This window comes from Nanorana parkeri, unplaced genomic scaffold, assembly GCF_000935625.1.
Source record: "Nanorana parkeri isolate BGI_ZX_2015 unplaced genomic scaffold, ASM93562v1 scaffold402, whole genome shotgun sequence".
NCBI lineage: Eukaryota > Metazoa > Chordata > Amphibia > Anura > Dicroglossidae > Nanorana > Nanorana parkeri.
Genome location: NW_017306670.1, coordinates 1,026,326 through 1,052,779, shown reverse-complemented (window position 1 = coordinate 1,052,779; position 26,454 = coordinate 1,026,326). Strand labels below are relative to the sequence as shown.

Below are 26,454 nucleotides of genomic sequence, written 5' to 3'. Positions count from 1 at the left end.
GGGGGGGGGGGGGGGGGGGCTCACTCTTCCCCCTTTTTTCCTATCCTGCCAGGTCTGTGCTCGGATTAAGGGTCTGTTTGTGAATTTTAGGGGGCACCCCACATTCTTTTCCCCCATTTTTGGGGGGTGGAGTTCCCCCTTAAAATTTCTACCAGAACCAAAGGGCCTGTTATGACTCTTGTGGGGAACGCCACACACTTTTTTTTTTACTCTTTAATTTAGGGTCCCTCCTAACTTTCCTACCAGACCTAAAAGGTCTGGTATGTATATCGGGGGACCCCACGTAATTTTTTCCCTCTCTTTTGTGTACATATTTTTTCTTGCTCTGCTCGCTACCTCGGAAATAGCAAGGAGAATAACCGAGCCAAATGCCACTCGGGGCTTAAGTGAATAGCCGGCATTCGGCTCAGTTCACTTCGGCTCGGTTATTCACTCGGCAGCTTAGTGAATAACCTCCTTAGTTTTTTTTATAGTTTGAAGCTTAAATGTCCATAATGCTCCACAACCAAAACCAATACTTTTAAATTATGCCTGTTCACTTATCAACACACAGGTGTCTGTAGCTTGATTCCTGAAGCTCAAAATAGTACATGAGCTACTTTTGAAGCAGAATAAGGTGCTTTTGGCCCCATGGACTTCAATAGAAGCACCTGAAAAATGCCAGTAATAGCATTTTTTAAGGTTAAACACCCATCACCTTCTCCTAGTACCTAGCTTCCCATTGTCTAAATAAGAAGAAAACAATCCAATGAAAACATGCATGAATATAAATACTCCAACATCGCCTGTAAACGCTTCCGCTCAGGTGTGAATGCAACCTCAGTATTAGAGTGTGCTTTAATGATATGTATCCTTTTGGGGTAGACCCTTTTGGACCATGCCTGGTCTAGCTAATTGACTTGGGTAATTTTGCTTTGAAGAATCAGCTCTTCTATAAGAGAGGATTTTGCTTGACAAACAGCACATGATAGACTATGTGTTGTGGCCTGTTTGATGTGAAATAGGTTAGGGGCTGCTGCACACAACTGGGCATATTGTTTTTGAGCTGTCCGATTGCTGACCACTGGTTGAAGCTTTACAGTACACCTTTACACCTTTTATTGAACTTTACAGTACACCAGTCAAGATTCTATGGAGGAGGACAGGGAGCTGAATATTACGATCACATAAATAAAAAAACAATAGCGCCAGAGATGACCACTCCACTGAAGAGATATACATGCAGAGGTTCTACAGGTCGCTGCCCCACATTAGTGAGGGAGACTGTGATATCTAAGGAAAAATCAAAAACAAGGGGCACCTTCCCTAGTGTAGATAAATCTTGTTCCCAAGCAGTGGTCCAATATTTTGGTGTGGCTGCTTTGGGATGGTTAGTGTTGCTGAACCTTTAAAGTGGTTAAAGGCTATTGCAGTATACCGCACAGAAGTTATTTACATTACTGCTTCTGCACAATAGGTGTGTGATTGGTGCAGACCCAGAATACAGAGAGATCCTGCAACGGACCTGCCAGGTAGCATTGGAGTTTTGATCAAGGATTTGAGGCATAAACAAGTATCTGTAACTAAGGAACCTTAGCAAGTCATTAATCCTTGTGACTAATAGCCTGTATCCTGGAAAATGTTGCATACTATTAACTGTTCTACTGTTGTTAAAGTTTATCTGGTTCACATAGTCAGTCAGATTATTAAACCCAATCAAGTATTTTGCTCTTTCAAGTGACGACCATTTTTCTTCCAGCTTGCACTATTTTTGCACCTCTAATATAATTTCAGTCATAGTAGCCGTTATGTCATACGCAGCAGTAAAATGTTTGCTAAAATCTATCTCGTGCCAAAATTATGGGCAATTAATTGAAATGTCACAATCTACTGTGGGATTGCTTTTCCTGATGGTTCTTGGAAGGGTCAGTCTGTTATAGGAACTTGTCCCAAATGATTGGCTTCCAGTGACGGTGCTGTATAATACTGATTAAGTGTGAACTAACCTGTTAACAAAAACATAGCTTTAAATTAGAGAACAATTAAATAGTTTGTGGATAATCACCCTCTCTGTGTCTCCAGTAGAGAAAATTATGGGAAATGTAAAATGTTATGGCTGTCAATGGAACAGATGGAAAGCAGAATTTTCATCTGGGGACATATGTTGCAATGACAACTGTCTAGGGAGTTATCTCTCATTTCCTGTTTTGTCACCAAGAGAGTAGTCAAAGAATAATGTAACAAATGGGGCACAGACAGAAAAAAAAATTCACAGGTGTTATAACCGTTCTTTTATCTATCCAAAACAAAACAAACATTTGATTCAAGGTACACTTTAATACCTTTGTGCCAAGGGATGGCATATATGCGTCAACCCAGTGGGTGGGTCTTAACGCCGGCGGTATGTATATATGTGTGAGCAAGCCCGCTCTTCTGTGCTGAAAGCTCACTCCCAGCAAGTTACCAAGCTGTCACCGACAATTCCCGGTCCCCGTCTATGATTGGAAGCCAGTCACAGTGATCACATGATCAGGTAGCTGGGGGCAAGGGGTTAAGAATAAGAACTCTTATGGAATAAGGCGGCTTGTCTGTAAAGCTTTACTTACCCTATAAAGATTCTTTACTTCACTGACAAACTATTTGCTTTGTTCAGTGGGTTAGCCTTTCATCTATTTGTGCAACTGTTTGACATTGGCCTCCAGCAGAGAGGGGAAGAAGTCATCAGGGGGACTTCACAGCTGCGCAACAGAGCTTCACATCAGTTCTCTGGAGGCATAATTGAACACACAATACACCGTATTTACTCTCTGATCAAAACGAAATGAGTTCGGGTGATGTTCTTCTTTATTGTTAGATCATTTATACAGGTCAAGCATGCATTTTTAATAAGGGGTTTGTAATAAACTTTACAACCATTGTATTATTTCTGCCCCCTATTTCTTGGCAGTGTTCAACTTAAACTTTCAGTGTTCTGATTTAAAATGTTCTGTTTAAAATCTGTTGGTGCTTTTATTGCGATGATAGAAACAATCTGCGGCCTCAGCCACAAAGTAGAAGCATTATTATGAGTGTAAAGACCCTTTATTAAGGAATGTTGGTGACATGCTCATGTTATCGGGTCAGTGAGGATAATGTTAGTCTGGGCTGCAGACCAAGGAAAGATGTAATAATATCTCCTAGGAAGGGACATAAGGTCATCTGCACCCAGTGCTCCTGAATACTCTCAAGACTGAGCAGGCTAATGATGGGTTTGTGCCACTGCTGGGTGCAATGTGATCTCATTTTCCACTTCCCAAGGGACTTTTCCCTAGCCCATATTTAAAAACAAAACAGAAGCAGGATCACAGTTTGTAGAAAACCAACGGAACAATGAATCACACTACAAAACTCATTGAACTATTCTGTCATCTGTCAGGAAGCGGTTGTTAATATATCACTCGGAGTTTGGAAAATTAGCAAAGAAGTTCTCCCTAAAGGGAAACTCTAATGGTTTGGGGGGTCTGCTTTTTTTTTAATATATATATATATATATATATAGTATTTAGTGCTTGTTCACACCATGTCTGTTGAGCTGCCACATGTGTATGGGCACAGAGACAACAGGGCACAGAGACAACAGTTGTTTTCCATGTGACCTATTCACACAATACATGTGCAGTGATTTGCAGAAAAACACAACCTAGCAGACATGGTGTGAACGAGCCCTAAATGTTTGTTTTTTTAAATTGATGTGTTATAATTTTCTGTCTTTTTGTTTACTATACATACATTCAAATAAACATTTAGGCCTCATTCACACTACTTAGAGCTGGACCTTAAAGACCTCAGCGGTGTGCCTGGCCCTAGCGGGCCGCTCACGGGAAGGACAGGTGCTGCGTGTGGTTACACGCAGCAGCCTGTTTTTTCTATGGGAGTATGCGGCCATACGCCGCCCTATGCTCACCCGAACTGCACGTCCGTACGGGTGCAGAGGTTCCTGTCTGCGTAAGAGCACGGACACCCGCACCCGCATGGATGTGATCCTGTCTGCGTCCGAACAGGGACACCCGCACCCGTATGGATATGCAGTTCGGGTGAGCGTACGGCGGCGTACTCCCATAGAGGAGAACAGTCTACTACGTGCAATCACACACTGATCCGTGCACTCTGCACGGATCTGTACGGGCCGGCTCTTATCAGTGTGACTGAGGCCATAAAGTGACACTAAACTCAGGAGTCGAATCTTAAAAAGCATTCAAGTACCCTAACTATTAACAAAAATTGTAGTTTATTTGTGTATCACTCGGCTGTAGATCCTCAAATCATCTCTGAATTGGTGCTGACACTGTCCTTCCATCTGGAGGGTTGCTACTTTTGTTCCCCATGGTCCCTGTGTGTGTTGTAAAGTAGCAACCGCTCCAAGTTCTATCCTGTGATGGACTACAATCTCATGTTTAGTTTACTAATTTCTGGAAGAAAGAAAATGGCTGTACTCCAAATTTCAGTATAAAATGTTATTGATTATGGTGTGCATGAACAAAGCTCTGCCTAATGGTCACCACACACGTTACAATCTGACCAAACAATTTTTGTACAATTTTTGTACAATCAACTTTAGATCGACCAAAAATATGTAATATGAGGACCTATCTAGTCTATACGATCAATTTGCATCCAATCAGGCAGCTCCTTGCACTATGTAGTTGTTGGTAGATCTAATGGAAATTGTACATTAAGATTGAAAGGTGTGTGGTGAGCTTTAGACCTCAATCTCTAACTCATTTAACCTATTTATGGGCTTGATGTTAGAGATAATGCTAGTAATTGGGCATCAGGGAGGTAGGTCCAAGATGGGGCTTTGTTTGCACACAGCACAGGTTATATAAATGCTGAAACTTGTCAGAGTACATTCAACCTTTTTCTTCTGAACTCAAACTTTCCAATCCACTAAAGCTGGACATACACTGTTTGAATTTCACATCAACTATAGTGCCGAGGTTGGCTACCCCTGCTTTATATACTAGCACTCTGGTTTACTAGGGTCAATAAGAAGCTGTTGGGCAGTATTCAGTTTTCCTACAACTATGCAGTAGAGACATCTCCTTACTTGTCATCTTAGAAGCAAGATCTGTGCATAGAATATTTACTGTCATGTTTATTTGGGAAGTATTAATATACTAGACGTTTTCCAAAGACAGATATTGAAAATCTGGACTCGTGACCCCGACGTTGCAGATACAGTTTTACCCAGAAACTGTACATCTTGGCTCACACAGTCACAATTATTTCACATCACCTCACATGCTATTCATTCATACAGACTTTTTTTTTTCCCTCTAAGCTGTTGGACATTTTCCAGGCTGCTGTATACAATGGGGTTTTTTGGCCAATACTTCCGAGGTAACCTCAAATAAACTTTTCTTTCAAGCTGTGTTTAAACACAGCTCAGTCCTGCAGGAGGAATAAAGCTTTTTGAGGTTAGTTGCATGAGTTCCTTGCCCTGTTTCTTTTGACCTAACTGCTTAGGATGCTTATTCCATGTAACAAAGGAAGCTCATCTCAGGGCAAAATACAGTATTATCTTGCGTTCTTTTGTCATGGATGTCTTTTGTATGTAAGAAAAGGAATTGCCTGCTGTTAGAACGTCATCATATAATAGCATCATTCTGGAAAATTCCAAGATGTCATTACACTGTTCTTGAAAAAATGTCCTGTTTTTCAACAGAAAGGACAATTGTTTCACAAGATGCGTCAAACTGGAACAACCAATCCCTAAACATGTGTGAGGGCCTTAGACGCCATCTAATACCTTAGACTCCATCTATTACCTTTGACTCCATCTGTTACTCACATATAATGCCGTTTTACCCCAGCACCTTGACAACAGGTCACACCTCCAGCCATGTAACTCCATCTCAGGCTTCATGGCACCATGGTGATAAGATTATGTAATTAAAACAAGTGGCTTCACAAACTTTCACACCTAACATCATATTTTTGGGCAAATTAGCATCTGCCTTGGCATCTTCCATAGTTATTCTGACTTCGAATGTTGTATTAGCGATTTATCCCTTGCTGAGACCTCTATGCCTGGCCTGTATAAGCAGATATAATCATGGAGGACAATCCTTATGAGATAGATGAACTCACCAAATACCTTTTCATCCACAAAGTGCTTTATTGCATGCAGGGTTACAGCAGACAACAGGATACAGCAGATGAATGTATTTGAAGGTCAAGGATGATAATTTTTCCAAGCTAGCATGTACATGTGATCCTGCTATAGGCAGCCATGACACTAACGCTAGTTCTTGAAGAAGGGGAAAATACATCATAGATGGGAGGGAACACAGAAAAACATGGTGCAATAACCAAAATGCCCACAAGATGGCAGTATAATAACCAGCTATACAATTGCTATATTACATGGCTTAAGGATCATTGACTATGTCCTTTCCCAACTCACAGTAATATAAATATTACCGTGGCTATGCATTGTGTCACATTTTTATGCAATTATTGTGACCGCACAATAGTAATTGGATAATGGTGACTGAGTTACCTATTGGGCTATAAAAGGTGGGATCCTGGCACTAATTAGAGCTCAGGAAGCTACTTGTATGACAAAATGTCCTAAACTGTATAGAACAAGTCCAGCCGAATGTAACTAAATACCACGACCTGAATAAATGAAAACATTCACAGACTGTCAGAGTACCAGGGGGCTTACCTCTCCTCGTGGTGGCCATGTGCGGCGGGGGGGCACAGGTTCCCCTTCCTGGCAGGACCCCTGGCACCAGGACTGCGGGTACGCATATGCGCAACAAGTGCGCGTGTGGGGTGGACAGGCTGCGCGTGCAGGCACGGGGACGCGCGTGAGTGCGCCCATTACTGGTCTCAGGTGTGATCCTTGCTGGGGGAGGTTCCCAGCACACACCCTCTGCCTCTCTCTCGCCATTGACTTCTGATGGAGAGGCTACCTGGTTGCCTCGGTAGCCGGGGAGTGGTCTCAGTCCTCCACTGGGTATAAAAGTCCAGTCAGAGCCCTGGCTCATTGCTGAGTTATTCTATCCCTATGGAGTGATCTCCCTGTGCCTTGAACTTGTCTTTATTCCTAAACCTCTGCTTGGACTCCTGATTACCGACCCTTTGGCTTACCCTTCCGTTACTGAAACTAGCTGCCTGCCTTGACCCGGATTGGACCTGACTATTCTTCTTGGATTTTCCCTGTGTACCTCGACCTCAGACTTTGGCTTGCCGCCCCTGCCAAGGGGTTCCACTCCAGGGACCGGTCTAGCAGACAGCCGGCTCCAAGGTCCAGGTCAGTATATCTTTTTTTATTTTCATTCCTAGACGAAAACAAGCACTTAACCCTTTAAGTGCGGGGGTAGCTCCACTGGAAGGGTTAAGAATATTTATGCATGGAGTTCTTCTTTAAATCTAATATAAAGTCCAACAATTGCTTACATGTTTAAAATACATGGGATCTGTTAAACCTGCCAAAGGATTAGAATCTCGGTCTAGTCAGTCCTGGGATTTACACAGTCATATTGGACAGCACAGTAAGTCCGGTGACCTGCTTTTTTTTCTACTTCAGTTGTGCAATCAATCTTGGTCCCCTCTCCACCTCTACCTTGTGACTGGACAGTGAAGGAGAATCTTCCTACAGGAAGCTCCTGCACAAAATTTTACAATGGAATACTTGACAGATCTGGAAGAAATCCACAAAGCACACCAAGATTCAAGTAGAAACTCACATGCCTCTTGTATTTATACTTTATATGCTTATCCTGGTGTTCAGCTTTAAAGCAACCCTGTCACTTGCTGGATGAACTTAGACCAGACAAACCCTGTAAAAGAAGAGGCGGGATACTCACCTTTCCAAAGGTGTATTAAATCCTCCAGCTGACCCCTACGTCACAACTGAGTTTTTGGTGGTGTTTTACATCTGCCTGGAGTTCAGCTTTAAAATAACCCATGCGTAGAACAAATGTCTGTACTTGTCTCTGTCATACTTGTATTGCTGTTATTCTGATATTTCATTTGGTTCCCAAAAGCTAAATGCACACATTTCCACAGACTCTCCATAGCATCACCTTCAGGCTAAGGAAGTAAAAAGAACTTCTTAGGCACACAAACTGTAATTCCAAGAAATATTCTTGTGTCACGTTGTACCTTTTACATATTCATGACAACAGTAGCAGGAGCAGTACGATTTACGGATATGTGTTTTTACCTGCAGGGATGTTCTGCCCTTCACCTTGAAGTTGCCTCATGCTATTGCAACAGCAAAGTCCGAGGCTGAGCTAGAAGAGCTTTCTCAACTGGGAATTGGTAAGTAGAACAAAAAGCTTTAACTAGACCCTTTTAAAGTAGGTAGACCATTTTTCTAGGGCCCTTTCTCTGCTAGGGACCTTAACTTAGTACATTTGTCTATTTTGCAGACTTACTTTAAATAGTAGTTTTGTGTTAAAATGCTGACCTCAGGTGTGTGTGCACTACACATTCACAATACATGTTGATTAAAGCCTCTTGTTGGTTTTTCATCAGCCACTTGTATCAAACATGGAAAACAAAAGGGAACAGAGCGCCACCTCCGTGTGTAAAATCGTTTATTAGGATAAATAAAACAAGGGATAAATGTACTCACAAGCAAACGTTTTCATCAGGCTTACATAGTCGGGGCGATACCATGTTGGGTTAACAGACAGTGTGGCCTCTTGTTTGTTGTTAAAGCCTGATTAAAACGTTTGTGAGTACATTTATCCCTTGTTTTATTTATCCTCATAAACGATTTTACACACAGAGGTGGCGCTCTGTTCCCTTTGGTTTCTATGTTTGTAGTGGAAGCCCCAGAGCCTTGGATGAGCTGCCAGGGAAGCCGGCTGCATGTTGTTTGGCCGGCTTAATTGTGGTTGGCCAGGAAACCGTCTTAAATAAAATATTTAAGCAAGCAAAACTTAACTTTCTGGCAGTGCCCCTCCCGAGAATAGACTCTGGATCCGCCCCTGCAAACAGTTGAAGTTTGGATTTAAGGTGATACCATTTGTTGAGTAATGAAATACATTGTAGTGAAAGGGTTTGATGTATGTTGGCTTCTTCTTCATGTATAAAATGTTTTTTTGTTACTGTCAGTTCATATTCCCTGAAAAAGAGGGCAAAATGCCTCAAAAGCTCGGACTAGAGTTTATTTAGTTAGCCAATAAACGGTATCACTTTAAATCCAAACTTTTACTTTAGTTGATGGCTAACATGGTTTAACACTTTGCTGCTGTCATATCAAAGAGTTGAAAAATTTAAAATCCTCTGTTGAGGACTAGGGGCTAAGACATCACTCACCATGACCCTGAATAGTAGACATGTGCACCAGCAAAAAAATTTTAGTTTCATTTCGTTTTGATTCGGATTTTGCATATTTTGTTTTTCGGATTCGGGTCCGCAATTGAAATTCGTTGCGGGATTCAGATTCGGACGAATTCGTTAGCAGTAGTCGTTTTTCGGATTCGGGTCCGCAATTGAATTCGTTTCAGGATTCGGACGAAATTCGTTAGCGGTAGTCCGGTCGAAATTTCGTTTATTGCAAGAAATTTCGTTAACAGCAAAGTGACATTAGAATTTTTTTTGTAGTCTGCAGAAGAAAAAAGTCCCGAAATAAAAAGTCTTTGTTTTTTTTTTCAATTAAAGAATTTTATCTAAAAGTCTGGACTTTTTACTAACTATTTGATTTAACCCTTTAGTGAATGGGTAGGGGTACAAGTACCCCTTACTCATTCACAAGGGGGAGGGCGGCATCTAGGTGCCCCCTTACTTAAAGGGGTAGCCCTATGCAAATAAGCCTCCTTGCCCACAGACCCCCACAACCACCGGGTCAGGGTAGTGAGGGTAGTGAGGAAGAGGCCCTTGTACCCATCGGCACAGGGACACCCTCCCAATGCCGAGGGCACGTGGCCTGGTAAGGTGCAGGGAGGGGGGGGCGATCAATCGCCCCCCCTTTCCTGCCCTGCCGGGCCAGTGCTTGGATCAAGGGTCTGGTAGGACTGTTAGTTAAAAAAAACAAAAAAAAAAGTGCGTGGGGTTTCCCCCAAAATCCCTACCAGACCCTTTAGGTCTGGTAGGAATTTTAAGGGGGAACCCCAGCACCCAAAAATGGGGAAAAAAAAGTGGGGTCGCCCAGTGGGGAGTAGAGAAAGTGTCAGTCGGCCGAACACTGTGGGAGGAGAGCGCTGTGAGTGGCCGGCGTCTCTCCTCCCACACCACTCAGCCTCCTATCACAGTCCTGCACAGCAGTGTGGGGGCGGAGACAGCCCGCGCTGTCACAGGAGGCTGAGCTCTCCTCCCTGCTCCGCTCGCTCAGCCTCCTGTGACAGCGTGTCAGAGAGGAGAGCGAGAGCAAACACTCAGCGATCAGTGATCGAAGAGTGTTTGTAGATAATTGAGGACATGGTATGTGTACTATAGCCTCAATTATGAATCAATGGGAGTGATCTATATCACCTCCTGTTCATTCGTAGTTGTGGTTATTGTAACCATACAATGTTCTCAAGTTATGAATGAACAGGAACACTAAGTATAGAGGATTCCTGACCATTGATAACTGGGGATACAGAAAAAGAGATTGAGGACTCTGTGTTCTCAATCTCTTTTTTTTTTTATTTTAAAAGGGAAATGTCAGGGGTCTGTTTAGACCCCTAATATTTTCCCTAAGCCCCTAAAAGTAAATTAAAAAATAAAAATATTTAATAAAAATTTAATTAATAAATATACATTTTTTTAAAAAGTTTATACAAAATAAATAAAAATTAAAATAAAAACATTTTCGGTTTCGGCCTGACAATTTTTTTTTTTCGGTTTCGTTTCGGTTTTTAAATTTCTATTTCGGTGCACCTCTAGTTTAGATCTGTGCTATCTTGCAAAAAAAACAACCCATTTCTTTTCTGCTGGTGCTATGCTACAGCCAGAACCGAACCCTCCTCCACCTATTCATTTTGCAGTACTGCCATCTAATCTAGCAGCCCTGTGCCTCTTCTGCTCTACCCTTTTGCTATCTGCCATGTACTGAAACATCTCCCTAAACATCACTAAAAGGAAAGACTAAGCCTTGCCTTGTTGTGGATGGCGGTGCACAGAAGATGAGCAATTTCATTCACAAAAATGCAAGTCCACAACACAAGTCAGCTACTTCACTAGTCTTTCTTCCCTAAATAGCTAGTGGCTGGCTAGTGGGATGAGCTCAGCCTTTTCCCCCAGTGTACAGCAGTGGTGTAGAGCAGAAGATACACAGACTATGAGTTGTGCTGTGTTCTGCTGTTTACGGACACACACCTCCTCCCCTTGCATGCCTAATGAATGCAGGCACTTGTCTCAGACAACTGCTGCCAATCATGCCTCACTACATATTCGTCTACTTGATACTGTGTGGACATAAATCAACGATGGTGATATGGGGGCGAAAGGGGGTCATGCTGACAACTATGGGATCTCTTCCACAACATATAGAAAGATGGGACCAAGTGCTATATTTACCCTAGGGGATTAGATCAACAAAGTGAGACTAAGTCCAATCAAACTAACTTTGGAATCGTATAAACAACAGATTTTTCTGTCAACCTACTTGGACCATTTAACATAAACAGATTGGCTTGTCTTTTTTGTGATGCTTGAACTGTCTTGGGCCTCCGACAAGTAGGCCAGACATATGTTGGACTTATTGACAGAGTTTCCTGTTACTCATTGTTATAATCTTGAAAAGCACAGAGTATGTAATTTTTCTTAACACGCACTATGCACAAATCCAAGTTTTGCAATCCCGACTCGTGCAGCTGTGTGTTTACAGGCACTAAGCGGAGAGAAAAAAAATGAAGCAGCTGAAGATCTGGGCAGAGACTCACTGAGTGGGTGAAAAAGAGAGGATCTTTCAGCTCTTGTGCCTTGCATGCTTTTTCTCCAAACTGTCTTTATGTGCTGTGCAAGAGAACATGCATTCATTCTAAGCCAGTATGCATAAAACATTATTGTGTTAGTCACGCTTTGTACTCTGTGCATAAAGAGAAATGTTGTTGAAATTGAAAATGTATGGAAATCAGTGCATGCTTGTGGAGCTTACTGAATATATAAATAGAGTTGCATATCTAAGAGTTATGAGTTCTGATCTATCAAGATTGTTGGATTGTTGCCCATAGTAACCAGTCAGATTTTATTTCTTATTTTTCCAAGAAAGAGCAGACAATAAAAGCATTAAGAACATTTTTTTTTTTTTTACAAATCTGCAGTGTAAAAAAGCCTCCTGAGGTATATGCCACTTAAAGTGACATTAAACTCAGGAGTTACATCTTAAAAATGCACTCAAGTAACTTTAACGCGGACCTTTTAGAGTCAACAATCGAATTCAACCAATGCATCCCTCTATGTATGATGATTAATAATAACATAGACATATCAGGTGTAAAATGCTGTGATTGTGAAATACTTACACTTGCAGAGCATTCACTTCCTTCTTTGAAGGGACAAAATGACTTCAGTTTGGCAAAGCAATGCACACCGGGATTGCCTTGTCATCAGCAGTGTATTGTGGCGAAATCTCATCTGTAATCTCAGGAGATCTCAGGGAAAGGCATTTTCTGCCCCTGAGATGATGTGCATGGTCACATGTCCTAGTCACATGTCTAGTCACATGTGCCAGAAATCCAGGAAGTAATAGAGCTAGTAATATGCCCTTAGTAAACATGGCCACTGGACTGGGGAAGAAAAGAGATAAGATATAACATGTCTAAAGGTGCGTTTGTTGTTATTTTAAAGTTATGGGTAAGGCCTCATTAACACGAGAAATAACCATCACGTACAGCTTTGTGCACGGTCGTATCGGACAGCTCCCGGAAAGACAGGTGCTGCGTGTGATTAGTATGCAGCCCCTGTCTTTCTCTATGGGACTACACGGCTGTACGACGCCCTACGCTCACTCGCCCCGCACGTCCGTGCGGGTGTCCGTACTCATACGCTGACAGGATGGATCCTGTCTGCGTCCGAGCCGGGACACCCGCACCCGTATGGACCTGCACTTGGGGTGAGCGTAGTGTGGCGCACGGCCGTGTAGTCCCATAGAGAAAGACGGGCTGCGTACTAATCACACGCAGCACCTGTCCTTCCCGGGAGCTGCCCAAAACGACCATGCACGGAGCTGTACGTGCCAGCCGTTTCTCGTGTGAATGAGGCCTAAAAGTAGGGATGCACAGATACTTTTTGAGTACCAGTGCAGATACTTGGCATTTTCATGAGAACTACCAGGGTTGCAGTGGTTGCAGCTGGGACCGGGCTCTGGCACTCCACCACTGTCCTGAAATCATTAGTCTGTATTGTTTTAGAAAAACTGTCACATGACAATAAACAAAAATGTATCAGTACTCGTACTTGTAAGTACTCGGCAAGTACCAGTAATCGTACTCGCAAAACTGGTATCTGTGCATCACTTTATTTATATTTATAAAAACAAAATCGTACATTAAAACAGAGATGTACAAGTCCCAGGAGCTCCGTGTGATCCTTACAAATGACAGCTGCCTCCTAATTTTTGAATTTTTCTCTAGTGTAGTCTTGGAGCTCAAAAGTATCGGTACATGTACTCGTACTTGTAACGAGTACTGTACTTGGTATCTGTGCAACCCTACCTAAAAGTCCGCTTTAACTATTAACAAAAATGCATCTTATTTGTGTATCACTCAGTTGTAGATCCTCAAATCATCTCTGAATTGGTGCCGACACTGTCCTTCGTTCTGGAGGGTGGATACTTTTGTTCCCCATGGTCCCTGTGTATGTTGTAAAGTAGCCACCGCTCCAAGCTCATTCCCATGATGGACTACGATCTCAATAATAATTAGTAAACTAAACGTGAGATTGTAGTCTATCACAGGAGTGAGCTTAGCGCGGTGTATACTTTACAGCCCATTCATAAATTCCCATTCATTTCAATGGCTCTAATTCACACCTAGGCGTTTTGTCGCAAGCTGCAAAACACCTGTCGCTCAGAAAAGTTTCTGAGTTTCATTGTGGCATTTTTGCTCTTGTTTGGCCCCTTAGACTTCTATGGAAAAGCCTGAAAAATGTGCGACACATATCTTTGTGCGCGTTTTAAAATGTGTTTCCCCATTGGTCGCAATGTCTTTGATCTGCCAGCCAAGCATGTGTCAACACGCACGTAAAAATGTGCAAAAAGCACACAAAAACTAGCAAAATACGATAGGTGAAAATGAGTGCGAAAACGCTGCCGCCTAGGTGTGAATGCAGGCTAAAAGAAAAGTTGTCTCCAAGAGTTGTATGCCACTCTAAGTATTGCTGTCACTTGTAATATGTACACTTTTATTCGGGATGAATAGTATAGTCTGTGCTATATTTACCGATGATGTTTACAGTGATACTGATATCATCTTAATAACTCTTATAACAGGCTCCAAAATCTCTTTATTGATTATCAATATTATTTATGACTCTTTATCCTGACTTCATCATAAATTGCTGTGTCACAGTTTGTTTTCTGCTCTTTTACTTGCTATATTCTATCACGATGTTCTAATTCACATACGTTTGTATTGTTTCTTTATTTTTTAAGTTCTCGTAGTTGTTACTTTTTTAACTTTGAAAGTCATTGCTTCTGTAAATCATCTGTGTTATTTAGTGTTAAATAAGTGTTTTCACAGAGTGATGCTAAGATTTTTTTTCTATATATATTTTGCAGACTTTTGGACATCTCCTGTAAACATACAACCAAAATATGCTTCAGCTTTTCCCAAGCCTCTCCCCCAAGGCTACGTCAAGAGGGAGTCTCATCATCTACCTCTTATAAACGGAGTGCATTCTCTCCGCACCAGAACGCCCTCAGAATTGGAATGTAGCCAGACGAACGGAGCTCTGTGTTTCATTAATCCTCTCTTCTTAAAAGTGCACAGCCAGGACTCAGGGGGAAGTTTGAAGAGGGAGAGCAGCAGAGCCCATGAAGCAAATGGCATAGAAAAGACGAGATCACCACCTCCTCGGCCCCCTCCCCCTTCCATTAACAGTCATCGCACAAGCCTTCAGCTGTCCAGAGCTGTGCAGTCAGAGCCAAGCATGCCAGAAACACTTATTAATAACAGGAACATTAACTTAGACTCCCCTTCTAAAAGCGCTACCCCTATCCCTCCTCCTCGCCTGAAGAAGCAGGCCACTATTACCAGGTGGCAAAGCAACGACCAAACGCCATCGCTGAGTAGTTCCTGCAGGTCATCTTTTGACTCTCAGCCCGAGGAATCGCCTCCACAGAAGACCATGCAGAATATTACTTTGAGTCAGAACTGCAACTCATCTGGCACATTGCGTGTGCAGCGTTTAAGTAACATGAGCATCTCTACGTCATCATCTGACTCCTTTGAGTATGACCGCATGGTGCCCCCTTTCTATGAAGGTGACAGCTTGGAAGATTGTGAGGAAGAAAGCGACCAAGAGAGCATGGCACCACCTGTGAAGTCTCGGAAAAAAAGAGGGACTTCTTTGGGTCTCTCCAAAATTATGAAAACTCACCTGCGCAAAGTGAGCGGAGTCTTCAACTCTTTGGTGACTCCAGAGAGGAAGATGGTCAAAAAGATCACAGCCATGTCTCGGGACAAGCGGACTTATTTTGGATGCCTTGTGCAGGATTATATCAGCTTTCTGCAGGAAAACAAGGACTGCCACGTCTCTAGCACAGATATGTTACACACTATCAGACAATTCATGACACAAGTCAAAAACTATTTGTCACAGAGCTCTGAACTGGACCCACCAATCGAATCCCTGATTCCAGAAGATCAGATAGGTAAGAAACAATTCCAGTCTTATAGCAGGCTTAACAGCTACTCACAGCAGGTACTGATTACACAACAGCTTGAAAGTCACATGAAAGTTGCCCTCTGGAACCAATTTTGCTGTACACATGCAGTTTTTCCTCTTTTTTTAGTCTAAGCATTGTTAGAGTTACGTAAATGTATTAGCACTTTACAAAAAAGGTATGTTAGATATAGGTTTGATGTGCTCTGTATGTCTTTTACGTTACATTGAGGTGCCAGTACAGCTCCCATATACACAGGCATAGCCCCAGATGTTTTGTATTTATCCATTAAAGGCATCATTTAAGATATATAAATAAAGTACGGAGAGGACTCGCTCTCGATAGATAATAGAACACACTTGTTGTGCATTGCGTAATATTTTGACGGGGAAACTGACTGATAATGTTCTTGTCCTAGACAGGATACTCTGTACTGTTGACGTTGCTATTTTTTACTGTGACTGCACGTGATCATGATTGCAAATATCTCTGGCTTTGTGGTTAAGCAGCCTTCACGGACAAGTACAGAATGGATTAGCGTTATATACCCAAATAGTAATACAGTTAGAGTAAAATGTGGTGATTTCGTGACTTTTTCAAAGGATTGTATATGGTCTTGTTTGTTTTGTTTATTTGGTGCTTTATAAAGCGCTACACTTTTTAAAATGAAGTTTTATTATATCTTGCGGAGCTGTGTCAAAATCGTTTCTGGGCAGTCCAGAGGTTAACTTTCACCAGTCTCAGCACTCTTTGCTGCCCTCAGGAATTTCTGCTCCTTGATCCCGCCCCTTTTTCCTTGTTTTTTTATAGCCAAAAAGGTGCCCTGCCAAGCTACTCCCAGCTGTGAATGCAGGTTTTCATGTGGAAATAAAATGTAGAATAACGCGTCTCTGCCCTGGCACCGCTAATGCTAATTAAATTAGTGTTCTGCTAGTCTTCACACGACTGCATAAATGTTCTTAACTCCCAAGCTGCAAAGCACTGTTTTTATTGTGGAGAACAATGAGATGTCAACAGATATACAGTGTGATCACACACAGGAAGGGATGTCAGGGTTGTTTAGTCTGCCCCAGTACCAACTTTTGTTAGGGCATTCATGCACATGAAGAGTGTCAGGCTTGCATGGGCCTAGCAGATCTAATAGTGAACAAGAATGAACAAAACTGATTGTTTCAGGTCTAAATTATTTAAACTGAGCAGGACAAAGGTAGTAGCGCCCATATTTGTATTCAGACGGGTTCACTTTAATCAGCCGAAACAATACCTGAACTATCCCTTATACATTACGGGATCAATCGTTTGTCATAAAAGTGTTATGCCATATACCTTTTAAAAGCTGGATGGAAAGTCATGAAAAAAGCCTTCAGTTTTGCTAGAGGTGCCAACACAAATCCTGCTGCATACTGTACAAATGCGTAACTGTGTTGGTGGGTAAAGCTCCGGCACTTCCTGTTTGTGTCAAAGCTTGCCTGCCCCTTTCTGCTCATGGACATACTTACTGGCCAGTAAGGTAGTTCATCATAGTGATGCGCCAGTAGGAATGTGTCAGAGGTGGGAAGGAGGACGCAAGTTAATACACTCTCAGGCTCCATTCACACGAGCGGTTGTCCGCGCGTATTCGACCATACGAATACGCGTGGAACCGCTCTAAACATAAAAAACAACGCACTTTAATGTGCATTGTTCAGACTTGTACGGTGGCTGTGCGGTACAAAACTGCGTGTCCCGCAAAATAGTACAAGCGGGATGGTATGGCGGATTCCGCACGTTCGCAGCTATAATAATAACCACAAACAAGCGGAATCCATGCAGTTGTAAAGATTTTAGCATTTGTGCGCCATGCTATATGTGAATGGAGGCTCAGGAAGCTTTACCCTCTAACAGTAACTCAGCATTCAGGCATAGGAGTGGGGACCTTAAAGCCCATCACTTGTCAAACCATTAAACTACCTTGCAGTTGGGCTTGCTCTGTACTGCAAGGGTTAACTGCTCCTTTCTGTCTAAAGGACTGGAGTAAAGCGCTTTTACTTTCCTGATCCCCATCCTCTCCCTCTGGGCTAGAGGACCATTACCCACAGCCACCGTTCCCCTCTGCTTTGGTGGTATAAGGACTGGTGGCGTCATCACGTCTAAGGCAGGTTCCATAGACCTGCAGTAGATATTAGGACACGAGGAACATTCCACCAGCTGGAGCAAAGGTAGAGAAGAGGGGAGCCCTGACCACCAGTAGATCTGGGATAAGGTAAGCTAAAGTGCTTTACTCCAGTCCCCTAGACATAAACAAGCACTTAACCTTTGCCGTGTGGGAGTAGCCCCACTACAAGGGTCGTTTTTTTGGTTTGCCTGGAGATGGGCTTTAAGGTTACTGCACCTGAGAGCAGCCTTTGTTCCCTTGTTTTAGTGACAGACCCTTTGAGAATGTTTAAGGAGCTTACATGAAGACTTTAATAACAGACATGATAGATGCCAAAGGGCCCGTCCATACCATAGCCGCTGGGAGGTCTGTTGGGGTGATATTCTAATTAATGGCAACGCAATGCACCTAGTACACAGGACTGCACACCAAATATGCTGTGCGATAGCGTTCACTTAAAGTACTATACAATGCATTTAGTGCAACAATGTGGTATGAACTGGCCTTTGTGTTGCTCTTCTTATCCATTCTCATGGAGTCTCTCGTTGTTTAGCATACTGTAAGGTGAGCATCTCCTGTTAGACCTACTGTACTGACTGGAGAGAGATGAACTGCTTTTCTTGTCAGTAAATTGATCTCTTTTATTGATATAGTGTTGTTTTTATAGTATTTATTTCTGTAAAGCATGTCATGAAATGTATGTAACAGGCATATTTAAAGCCACAACTTGCATTTAACATTTTTTGTTTATTGTGCAATTTTGAGGCCCCAGGCTTATTCGTAAATTGCCTGTCTAACCTTGGTTCCATTACTTGGAAATGCGTAGATGTGTCTGGTATGAAGACATTTGTCTATATGGCAAATAACTTGAACATATTGCTGACGGTGACTAACAGTCGGGTAGGAGGCTTTGGGTGGGATTTCGTCTTAATCCCAAAACCTGCATTCACAGTACTGTATATGAAAATTAGCACTTTAGCAGGAATGCACATTATAGGAATCCTCCAATGGGCAAGTACACTGATAGAGGTTCCTGACTATGAGCCCTTAGTCCCCCCAGTACACGGGCAGATCTTGCAGCTTGAATTCACCCACTGCTAATCTTATTCTCCAATCAAGCTACTTTTTGTATTGCATATATGCAATGAAAGGAACATTCCTTTTCCTATGAAAAAGTTGGCAACCTTTTGGGTCCAGGCTCCTAGTGTTAGACATCATCTACCTTGGCATGTCATGGTGCCATGTATAATCTCGCAACAGAAAAATAACTGGAGGTTGTCTAAGCTTGCTTCTTCTCTGAGAGGAGAGGCAGCATTCTGAGAAAGTTGCCACCTGTGACTCATATGTGCTGTCTACAAGTGGGTGTTATCTCCATCCATCCACAAAGACCTGAATAACACACTCCGGTATCTGCCCCACCTACGCGTTTCTGTGGGTAGCTATTCCTGGCAGTGATGCCATGCAGATACATTAGCAGGTCTGTTCTATAAAGTGTGGGAAAATTCCCTTTCTAACCTGCAATAGAAAAACAAAGGTTGGAATCTGTCTAGTTGCAATGGCTGACGTGTTTCTTTTCCCATTGGTTTGTAGAATACACGTATATATGTTTTTGCATGTCTATGTATATTTTTAGTGCCAAAATATAGGCTTGCCATGTGTAAAAACAGTGCAGGTTCTTCAGAGTACTTCAATGGTTATGTGAAAAATAAGTTGATAGATGCCCCATTTTTTTTTTCACTATTAGGTTCATTCACACCGACAACATGGTATTTGCTATTTTTAGCAGCCAATAAAAGTGCGTTGTTTTGCTGGGCTTATTTGCCATTTCTGTTGTTTTATTGCCATTTTTTCTTTCACAAAGATTTTATTTGTTTTTTGTCAGTTTTTCATATAAAAGATTACAAAGAGAACAGAAGTGGGGCATGCAAGCCCTGCAATAAGGCACTTAAACGGAAAACAAACAGCTACAGCATCATGCAGAGCCCTGCAGGCCGTAGAACAGGAGCAGTGTGGCAAGTGCCAGGATGCAAGTTGGGAGTTAAAAGGAGATATTGCAGTTCGGGTTCAGTGGGTAAGGTCCAAATTAACATGGAATGGGGCAACACGGGCCAGGGTTTATCAGGTCCGAAGCCTGGGTATCGTGGGGTCGAGGCCAATGAGTTCTATAGCCCTCTACCCCGAGACATCCGGGGCTAATAGGAAGGGGGTCAAGCAGCTCAAACCAGTTTAGGGACAATAACAGGGGAAGCAAAGGAAGAGGACACGAAGATGGGGAAGGAGGGGAGGACCGGGTATTTATTGCCATTTTTTAAAGCAAAATTTAGGTTACCATGTGGAGAAGCACATTGGAGAAGATTGGGGCAGCACGTAAGCAAATATATAAATAAGCAGACATATGGCAAATCGGCCATCGCTAAGTAATAGCATTTCCTTTGTTTATATCTCTGTTCATTCATTTTGACTTTGTAATAGAAAAGGCGTTATATAACCTGTCTGCCATGCCACACGATTGCTCAATAACGTAGACAGAAACTTGTGACTAATGCTTGAAACCTAGTTGTGGTTTGGCATGAAAGAGTTTAACCATTGATGTAGTGAGAAGTGCGGAGGAGATGAATTTCTTCAGAAGGTAAACAGACTAGAGTAACAATATGGCTATTTATAGCCCAATAGTTCTCTTCAGCAACTTTTCTAATAACAGGCTGTTTGTAACACTATAAAGATGTTACTTGTGGGTGGGGGGAGTTTTCTCCCTGTTCTTACACGTTAGATCAGTGCCTACGGAAAAGTTGTACTATATTTCACTTTCTGGACTGTGTAGGTTTTAATTCATGCAGTGCATGTCCATACAGCTATCTAGCTTAATAGGCTCTGTTCTTCAAATGATTTTGAAATACACAAATATTTGCAACAAAGTATACATTATACTCTTGTATTGAATTGCATTGCATAACTGTACTGTCTCCCTTTATTGTGTAAGTTGCTACGCAAACTGTTGGTACTATATAACTCCTGAATAATACCGAGTTCCGATACCGGTGCTTCCGCTGGCATGGAGCTGATTTCCCAGGCAATCAGTAAGCCGGGCGGCAGGTAATGACATGCCGCCTTGCTTCCTGAGTGCCCGGGATTGGCAGAGAAACTGACTTCCTAGCCAATCAGCATCGAACCGGCTTCCTGGCCGGGCAGCAAGTAATGACCTGCCTCCCTGATTTCTGATTGACTGAGAAGCAGGCTTCATGCTGATTGGCTGGAAAGCTGGCTTCTCAGCCAATCAGCAAGGGTCAGCTCTTCAGCCAGCTCAATGCTGATTGGCCGGGAAGCCGGCTTCCCAGCCAGTCAGCATGGAGCCGGCTTCCCGGCCAATCGGGAAGCCGGTAGGCGGGTGATTACTCACCACCCGGCTTCCTGATTGCCCTGGGGAGCCGGCTCCATGTTTCCCTACGGCACTGCCGGTCAGAGGAAATCTTCCTCTGACTGGAACTTTCGGTATCGGGGAAGGTATTGGAGAATTGGGGCAAGTACTAGTATCGGTATCGGTGGATCACTAATAATAATAATATGGAGAAGTCATCTCCATAAGCACTGGCATGTCCTATGACTTATCCCTATAATTAAACAGCAACTTAAGTCATTGAGTACATGTTAATAAATTATCTAGTAATTGAAAGTTGTTTTTCCCCAACATTTCTATAGACATGCATGCTTGTATCCAATAAGCAATAAATTGCAAAGCAAAGGCTGACATTCAGCATTTTTTCTGATCGCACCAGATCGTAATGCAGGCATTGATGTGCGGGCGATCGCACTGGGGGGGCGGGTGCGTGGCTGCGGTGCCATTGACTTCAATGCACCACTAGGACCCCTCCCACCCCAGAACGCAGTGAGCCATCCGGGATGCGATCCAGTGCACTGTAGCACCGAATCGTGCCGGAACACAGTGGAGCTGGTGTGAACTAGCCCTTCAAGAGAGAAGCTTACTGAAAGAGCTTTTACATTCGATACTACTGGGTGTGTTGAATGCCTGGTCCATCACTGTGCCCTCTGGTCCCTTCCACTGGCCCCTTTGTCACTATGTTCTGTAGTGCCATAGAGGTTGGTGGCTAAAACCATAAAGAGCAGATGGGGATGCAGGCAACCTGTAGATCTTTCAGCAGGAGTCTCTTCTGTGAAGTTCGATGGCGCAGGTAAGAGTGCTGTTGGTAGCCCAGGTGTCTTCCAAGTGTATCTGATTGTACGATCTCTGAACAATCTCTTTTATCTTTACCAAAGCTATGTATTATGAGGACAAGTCTAAAAAATCCATTTAAGTTTTATCAAACTGGGCAGGCCCTTGTACTACATGGTACAGTGGGGGGGTTTTACGTCATTGTCAGGCCTAAAATGTGGAATATAACATGGGTGCAAAAAATTAAAAAAGGGCCTCAGTCATGAAGGGGTTAAATATGGTCTAGTCAAGCCGATAGAGGCCCATACATGTGACTAAACCAGCCTGATCTGTGTGAGTGTCTACAGCGATGGCCAAACCTAACTGATCCAGCATATGTGGTAAACAGCTGTCCTACAAGAGCTTTATACACACACTCTACTCCGGTTATCTGTTTGATAATATAGATTGGAGCTTTAACTGACCAAAGCTAGTTATTTAGAGGTTAAGCCTAATTACTGGATTACACATAGATCAAGCATTGTGGTCACTCATTTACCATGTATAATTGGTGTTATCAACCAGACTTACCAGCCCAATAATGAGATTATTTTACTCCTGCTTTAAACTGGCACATGTTGTATGTGGTAAGTATCATACTTCATGGCTAAACGTTGTGGGTTGGTGATTTAAAACATTCTTGTATGATGACAGTCAGAGAGGACCTACTCTTTATGGAGTGGGTGAAGAATGAATGATATGCACTTGCTGCTGGATCCATGTATTTGTATTTGTACACATATTTCATATTGCCTTGTGCTACTATGTCCACAGGCACTTAGATCCAAGCAGACCTTCCATGTTGAACTTACAATATGAGCTATATGGCTTTACAGTTTTGTGCTTGGCAACTACATTGGCAAATGTAGAGTTCACAGTGACTTGGGCTTTTCCAGTACCTGGATGTCTGTGCTTGTGCCTATGTTGGCACCACATGTTACAGTCTAATTTAGGGTCTACTAAGCCTGATCAGCGTTAAACAACAATCTCCATGTGTGTGGGGGTTTCCGGAGAAAAAAAATTGCAGTCTTATACTTGCATATATTTGTATTAGGGTGATTGTAAACCACCCAATCCCAACCGTGATCTGATAACCCCCAGCCAAGGATTGGCAAATACAGTACACTTCCAGTTGCAGAAGTACACAGAGACTTTTCCACTTGTTGGACAGTCTCCTTGCAGCGGGCTCAGAGCCCCACATGTAGGTTGTCCTGGTGTTATAGAAGACAGACAAATATCTTATGAAGTGTGATTGTACAAGTCCGTATGGCATGCAGTAGGTTTTTGCAATCAGCTTCTCTTGGAAGTAATCTAACATTGCTTTACATTCAGTTACCATCAGATTCTGCTTTTTCATGCCGTGTGTGTGCCAGAACTTGGAAATAACTTATGGGCTAGAAAAGTGGTTTGTAAGGTGATCAACCAGCTTAAAGCACAACTACAGGGAAATAAAAGGTTTTCTGCTGTTAACTGCTCATTTATGCCCAGGGGACAAGTTGTACTTACCTGATCCCCTCTCACCTGGAAGTTGGCACTCTCCTCTTCTCCCCCTCTGCTTAGACCCCGTTCACATGTAGCGACATACCTTTGCAGCGGCCGGGATAGCGCGACTTTCGGGGCGACGTTCCAGCGACGGTAGCACGACCTTCTCCGTCGGGCTCCATAGAAAAAAAACAAAATCGCGCAAAATCCGCCGAAAAAAGGGTCCGGGAGAAGCGACCGCGACGCGCAACATGGAGCTAAGACAGCTCCATTGACTATCATTAGCCGGCGACTTCTCGCGATATCGCGCGGCAAAAATGCGCGCTATCGCGGCGGAAATCGCGCGATAAGTTGCTACATGTGAACGGGGCTTTAGGCTGTGAACTGTCCCCCAATGTCCTTACATACAATGCAGGGCTATGAAACCTGCATAGTACTCGATGATGCCAGATGTCCTTAGAGCGAAGGAAAGAAGAGGGCTGCCGGTGTTCTATCGAAAGCTCCAACGTATCGAGATCGAGGTGCTCAGAAAGACTGGAGCTCTGTACATATGCGGTGTGCCATCGCGCATATCGTTTTCAGAACACTCGTCGAGTTTGCCAGCTGCTGAATATTGTTAAAATGCAGCTGTACAGAGCTCCGTCAGTCTTCGTGTTTTGCAGTCTAACGTCGTCTGGTCGAAATCTCCAACTTTCAAGTACCTGGCATTGAGGTAGTTGGAGTTTTTGACGAGTTGGAGCTTTCGATAGAACACCAGGAGCGGGGATCAGGTAAGAAAAACTGTTATTTTCTGTCCCCTATGCATAAATGGGCAATTAACCCATGCAGTGCGGGGGCCGCCCCACTGCAAGTCAAACTTTTCACTTCCCCGGAGTTGGGCTTTAACTCTCTTCTGTTTCATTGCCACAAAAGATCATATTCACAGCTGTATAAAATATTTGGCAAACGATAAGAATAAATGAAAATGTTATACAAGCTGTTATTATTAATGAAGATGTATGCCGTGAGCTCATGGTTGCTGTATAAGCATTTCCATTGTGTGTTGTAGTTTTCTTCTCATACAAGCGATCTCTTATGAGCTTTTGTATAATTATTTGTCTGTTTCCACCCAAGATATTTTAATTACTTTTTAACACATACTGAGCTTGGATATCATGTGATCATGCAATCATAATGAACCGTAGCAGTTCATAGTCCCATCTGCAGTTGGGATAGTTTAGCAGTTGTTCAGATCGGTGACAGTTTTGTGGATCCATATACAACAAAGACATGTGACCAGCCCATTAGAGTTGTCTAAAGGAGAAGTTTTATGTTCAGTACTTCATATTATAGACTTCATTTGATGTCTGCCAATATCAGTTTGAGTTTGTAGTTTGTTTCCAGCCTGCCCAATCTGATTTTTGTCCAGCCTGAGTCCTGAATTTAAATAAGATCGATGACCTATGCACGGTCATATGGCTCTGTGACTTATTGTGTAATCACATGACTGGCAACAATGTTGTGATGAGTGAGAGAGAAGGTTAACGTGAACCTGGCATTAAATATAGCTTTTCATACTAAATGCATGCATGACAAGTAATGTAGATGCGTATCAGGTAGGGATGCACCGGCTTCCTGATCGGAAGCTGGCCAATCAGAAAGCCAGGCGCCGTGTAATGATGCAGCGCCCGGCTTTCTGATTGGTTGGGAAGCCGGCTACATACTCCCTTGTCACCTCATGAGCAGAGGATACCTCATTATTCATGAGCAGAGGACACCTCTAGTCGCAACTGCATGTTTCCTGATTGGCCAGAAAGCCGTCTCCATGCTTTCTCGTCACCTGGTGACGAGAAACAAGGGGGCGGCTTCCTTGCTAATCGGAAAGCCGGGTGACAAGTCTTTACACGCTGCCCGGCTAATCAGGAAGCCAGGTGGCGATTTATTACACGCCGCCTGGCTTCCTGAATGGGACTTCCGGTACTCAGTATTTGGTATTGGTGAGTACCGGAAGAAAAAATATTGGTACTCGTACTCGATACCGAAATACCAGTATCTGTGCATCCCTAGTATCAGGTATCTATTACCTCTCACTTTAATTGCAGTACTCCCCTTGACAATGTCTTCATCTGCTTTTCTTTTAGAAGGGCAACACAATTTTGTTCAGGCATCATCCAGAATCAGCATCTAATGTGTGGACTGAGATGGGGGCTTGGATATTAAATGTAAAGCCTTGTGCATGTACAGTACTGGGTTGTGTTCACAAATGTCTGACATAGATCAGTCCCTGCTGCTGTCTCTCACCTTGTAACTTGCTACAAAATGAGTGTTGCATGTTAATCACTGAGCTCATCATTTCAGCCTAGGCAGAGTTATTTGACTGTGGGTCAAGGATTTTTTTTTATCTGTTAAAATGTGCATATTTTTGAAAAAAAATCATACTGTTGCTTTATATTGTGACATGTCAGAAACATATAAATGCAGGCTGGAAAAATTACGGAAAGGTCTACTTTAATGCACAACGAATAACTTAGAAATAAATGTGCATGATGAGGGCAGAATAATACGTAATATGCCAGTAGGGTATAAGTAGGATGACGGGTGCATGATGAAGGTCAAGGAGCACATATTCGCGATGAGTGGGTGAAGAATGCAGGATTTGCACTTGCTGCTGGTACAATATATTTCTGCCAATGTTCCTTGTTACTTTGTGTTTTTATCTCCATATGACGTTGTGGAAGACTATCTTTGTTAAAGGAAACGAGCCATATATCTTTGGATTTGTGTAATGGGTGATTGAGCAAGCAATCATAAAGAAGGAAATGTCATATTTAAATTGTTAGTACAATATATATATATATATAT

The 26,454-nt window shown here is 42.8% G+C and overlaps 1 protein-coding gene across 1 annotated transcript in view; it reads left to right on the top strand.

The window, feature by feature from the left end:
* Positions 1-26,454, top strand: part of RIN2 (Ras and Rab interactor 2) — a 112,311-nt gene that overhangs the window by 70,356 nt on the left and 15,501 nt on the right. Inside the window, exons 7-8 of the mRNA XM_018559546.1 lie at positions 8,201-8,292; positions 14,684-15,778. Of these exons, the coding sequence (XP_018415048.1) occupies positions 8,201-8,292; positions 14,684-15,778 (1,187 nt within the window). The remainder of the gene's footprint in view (positions 1-8,200; positions 8,293-14,683; positions 15,779-26,454) is intronic.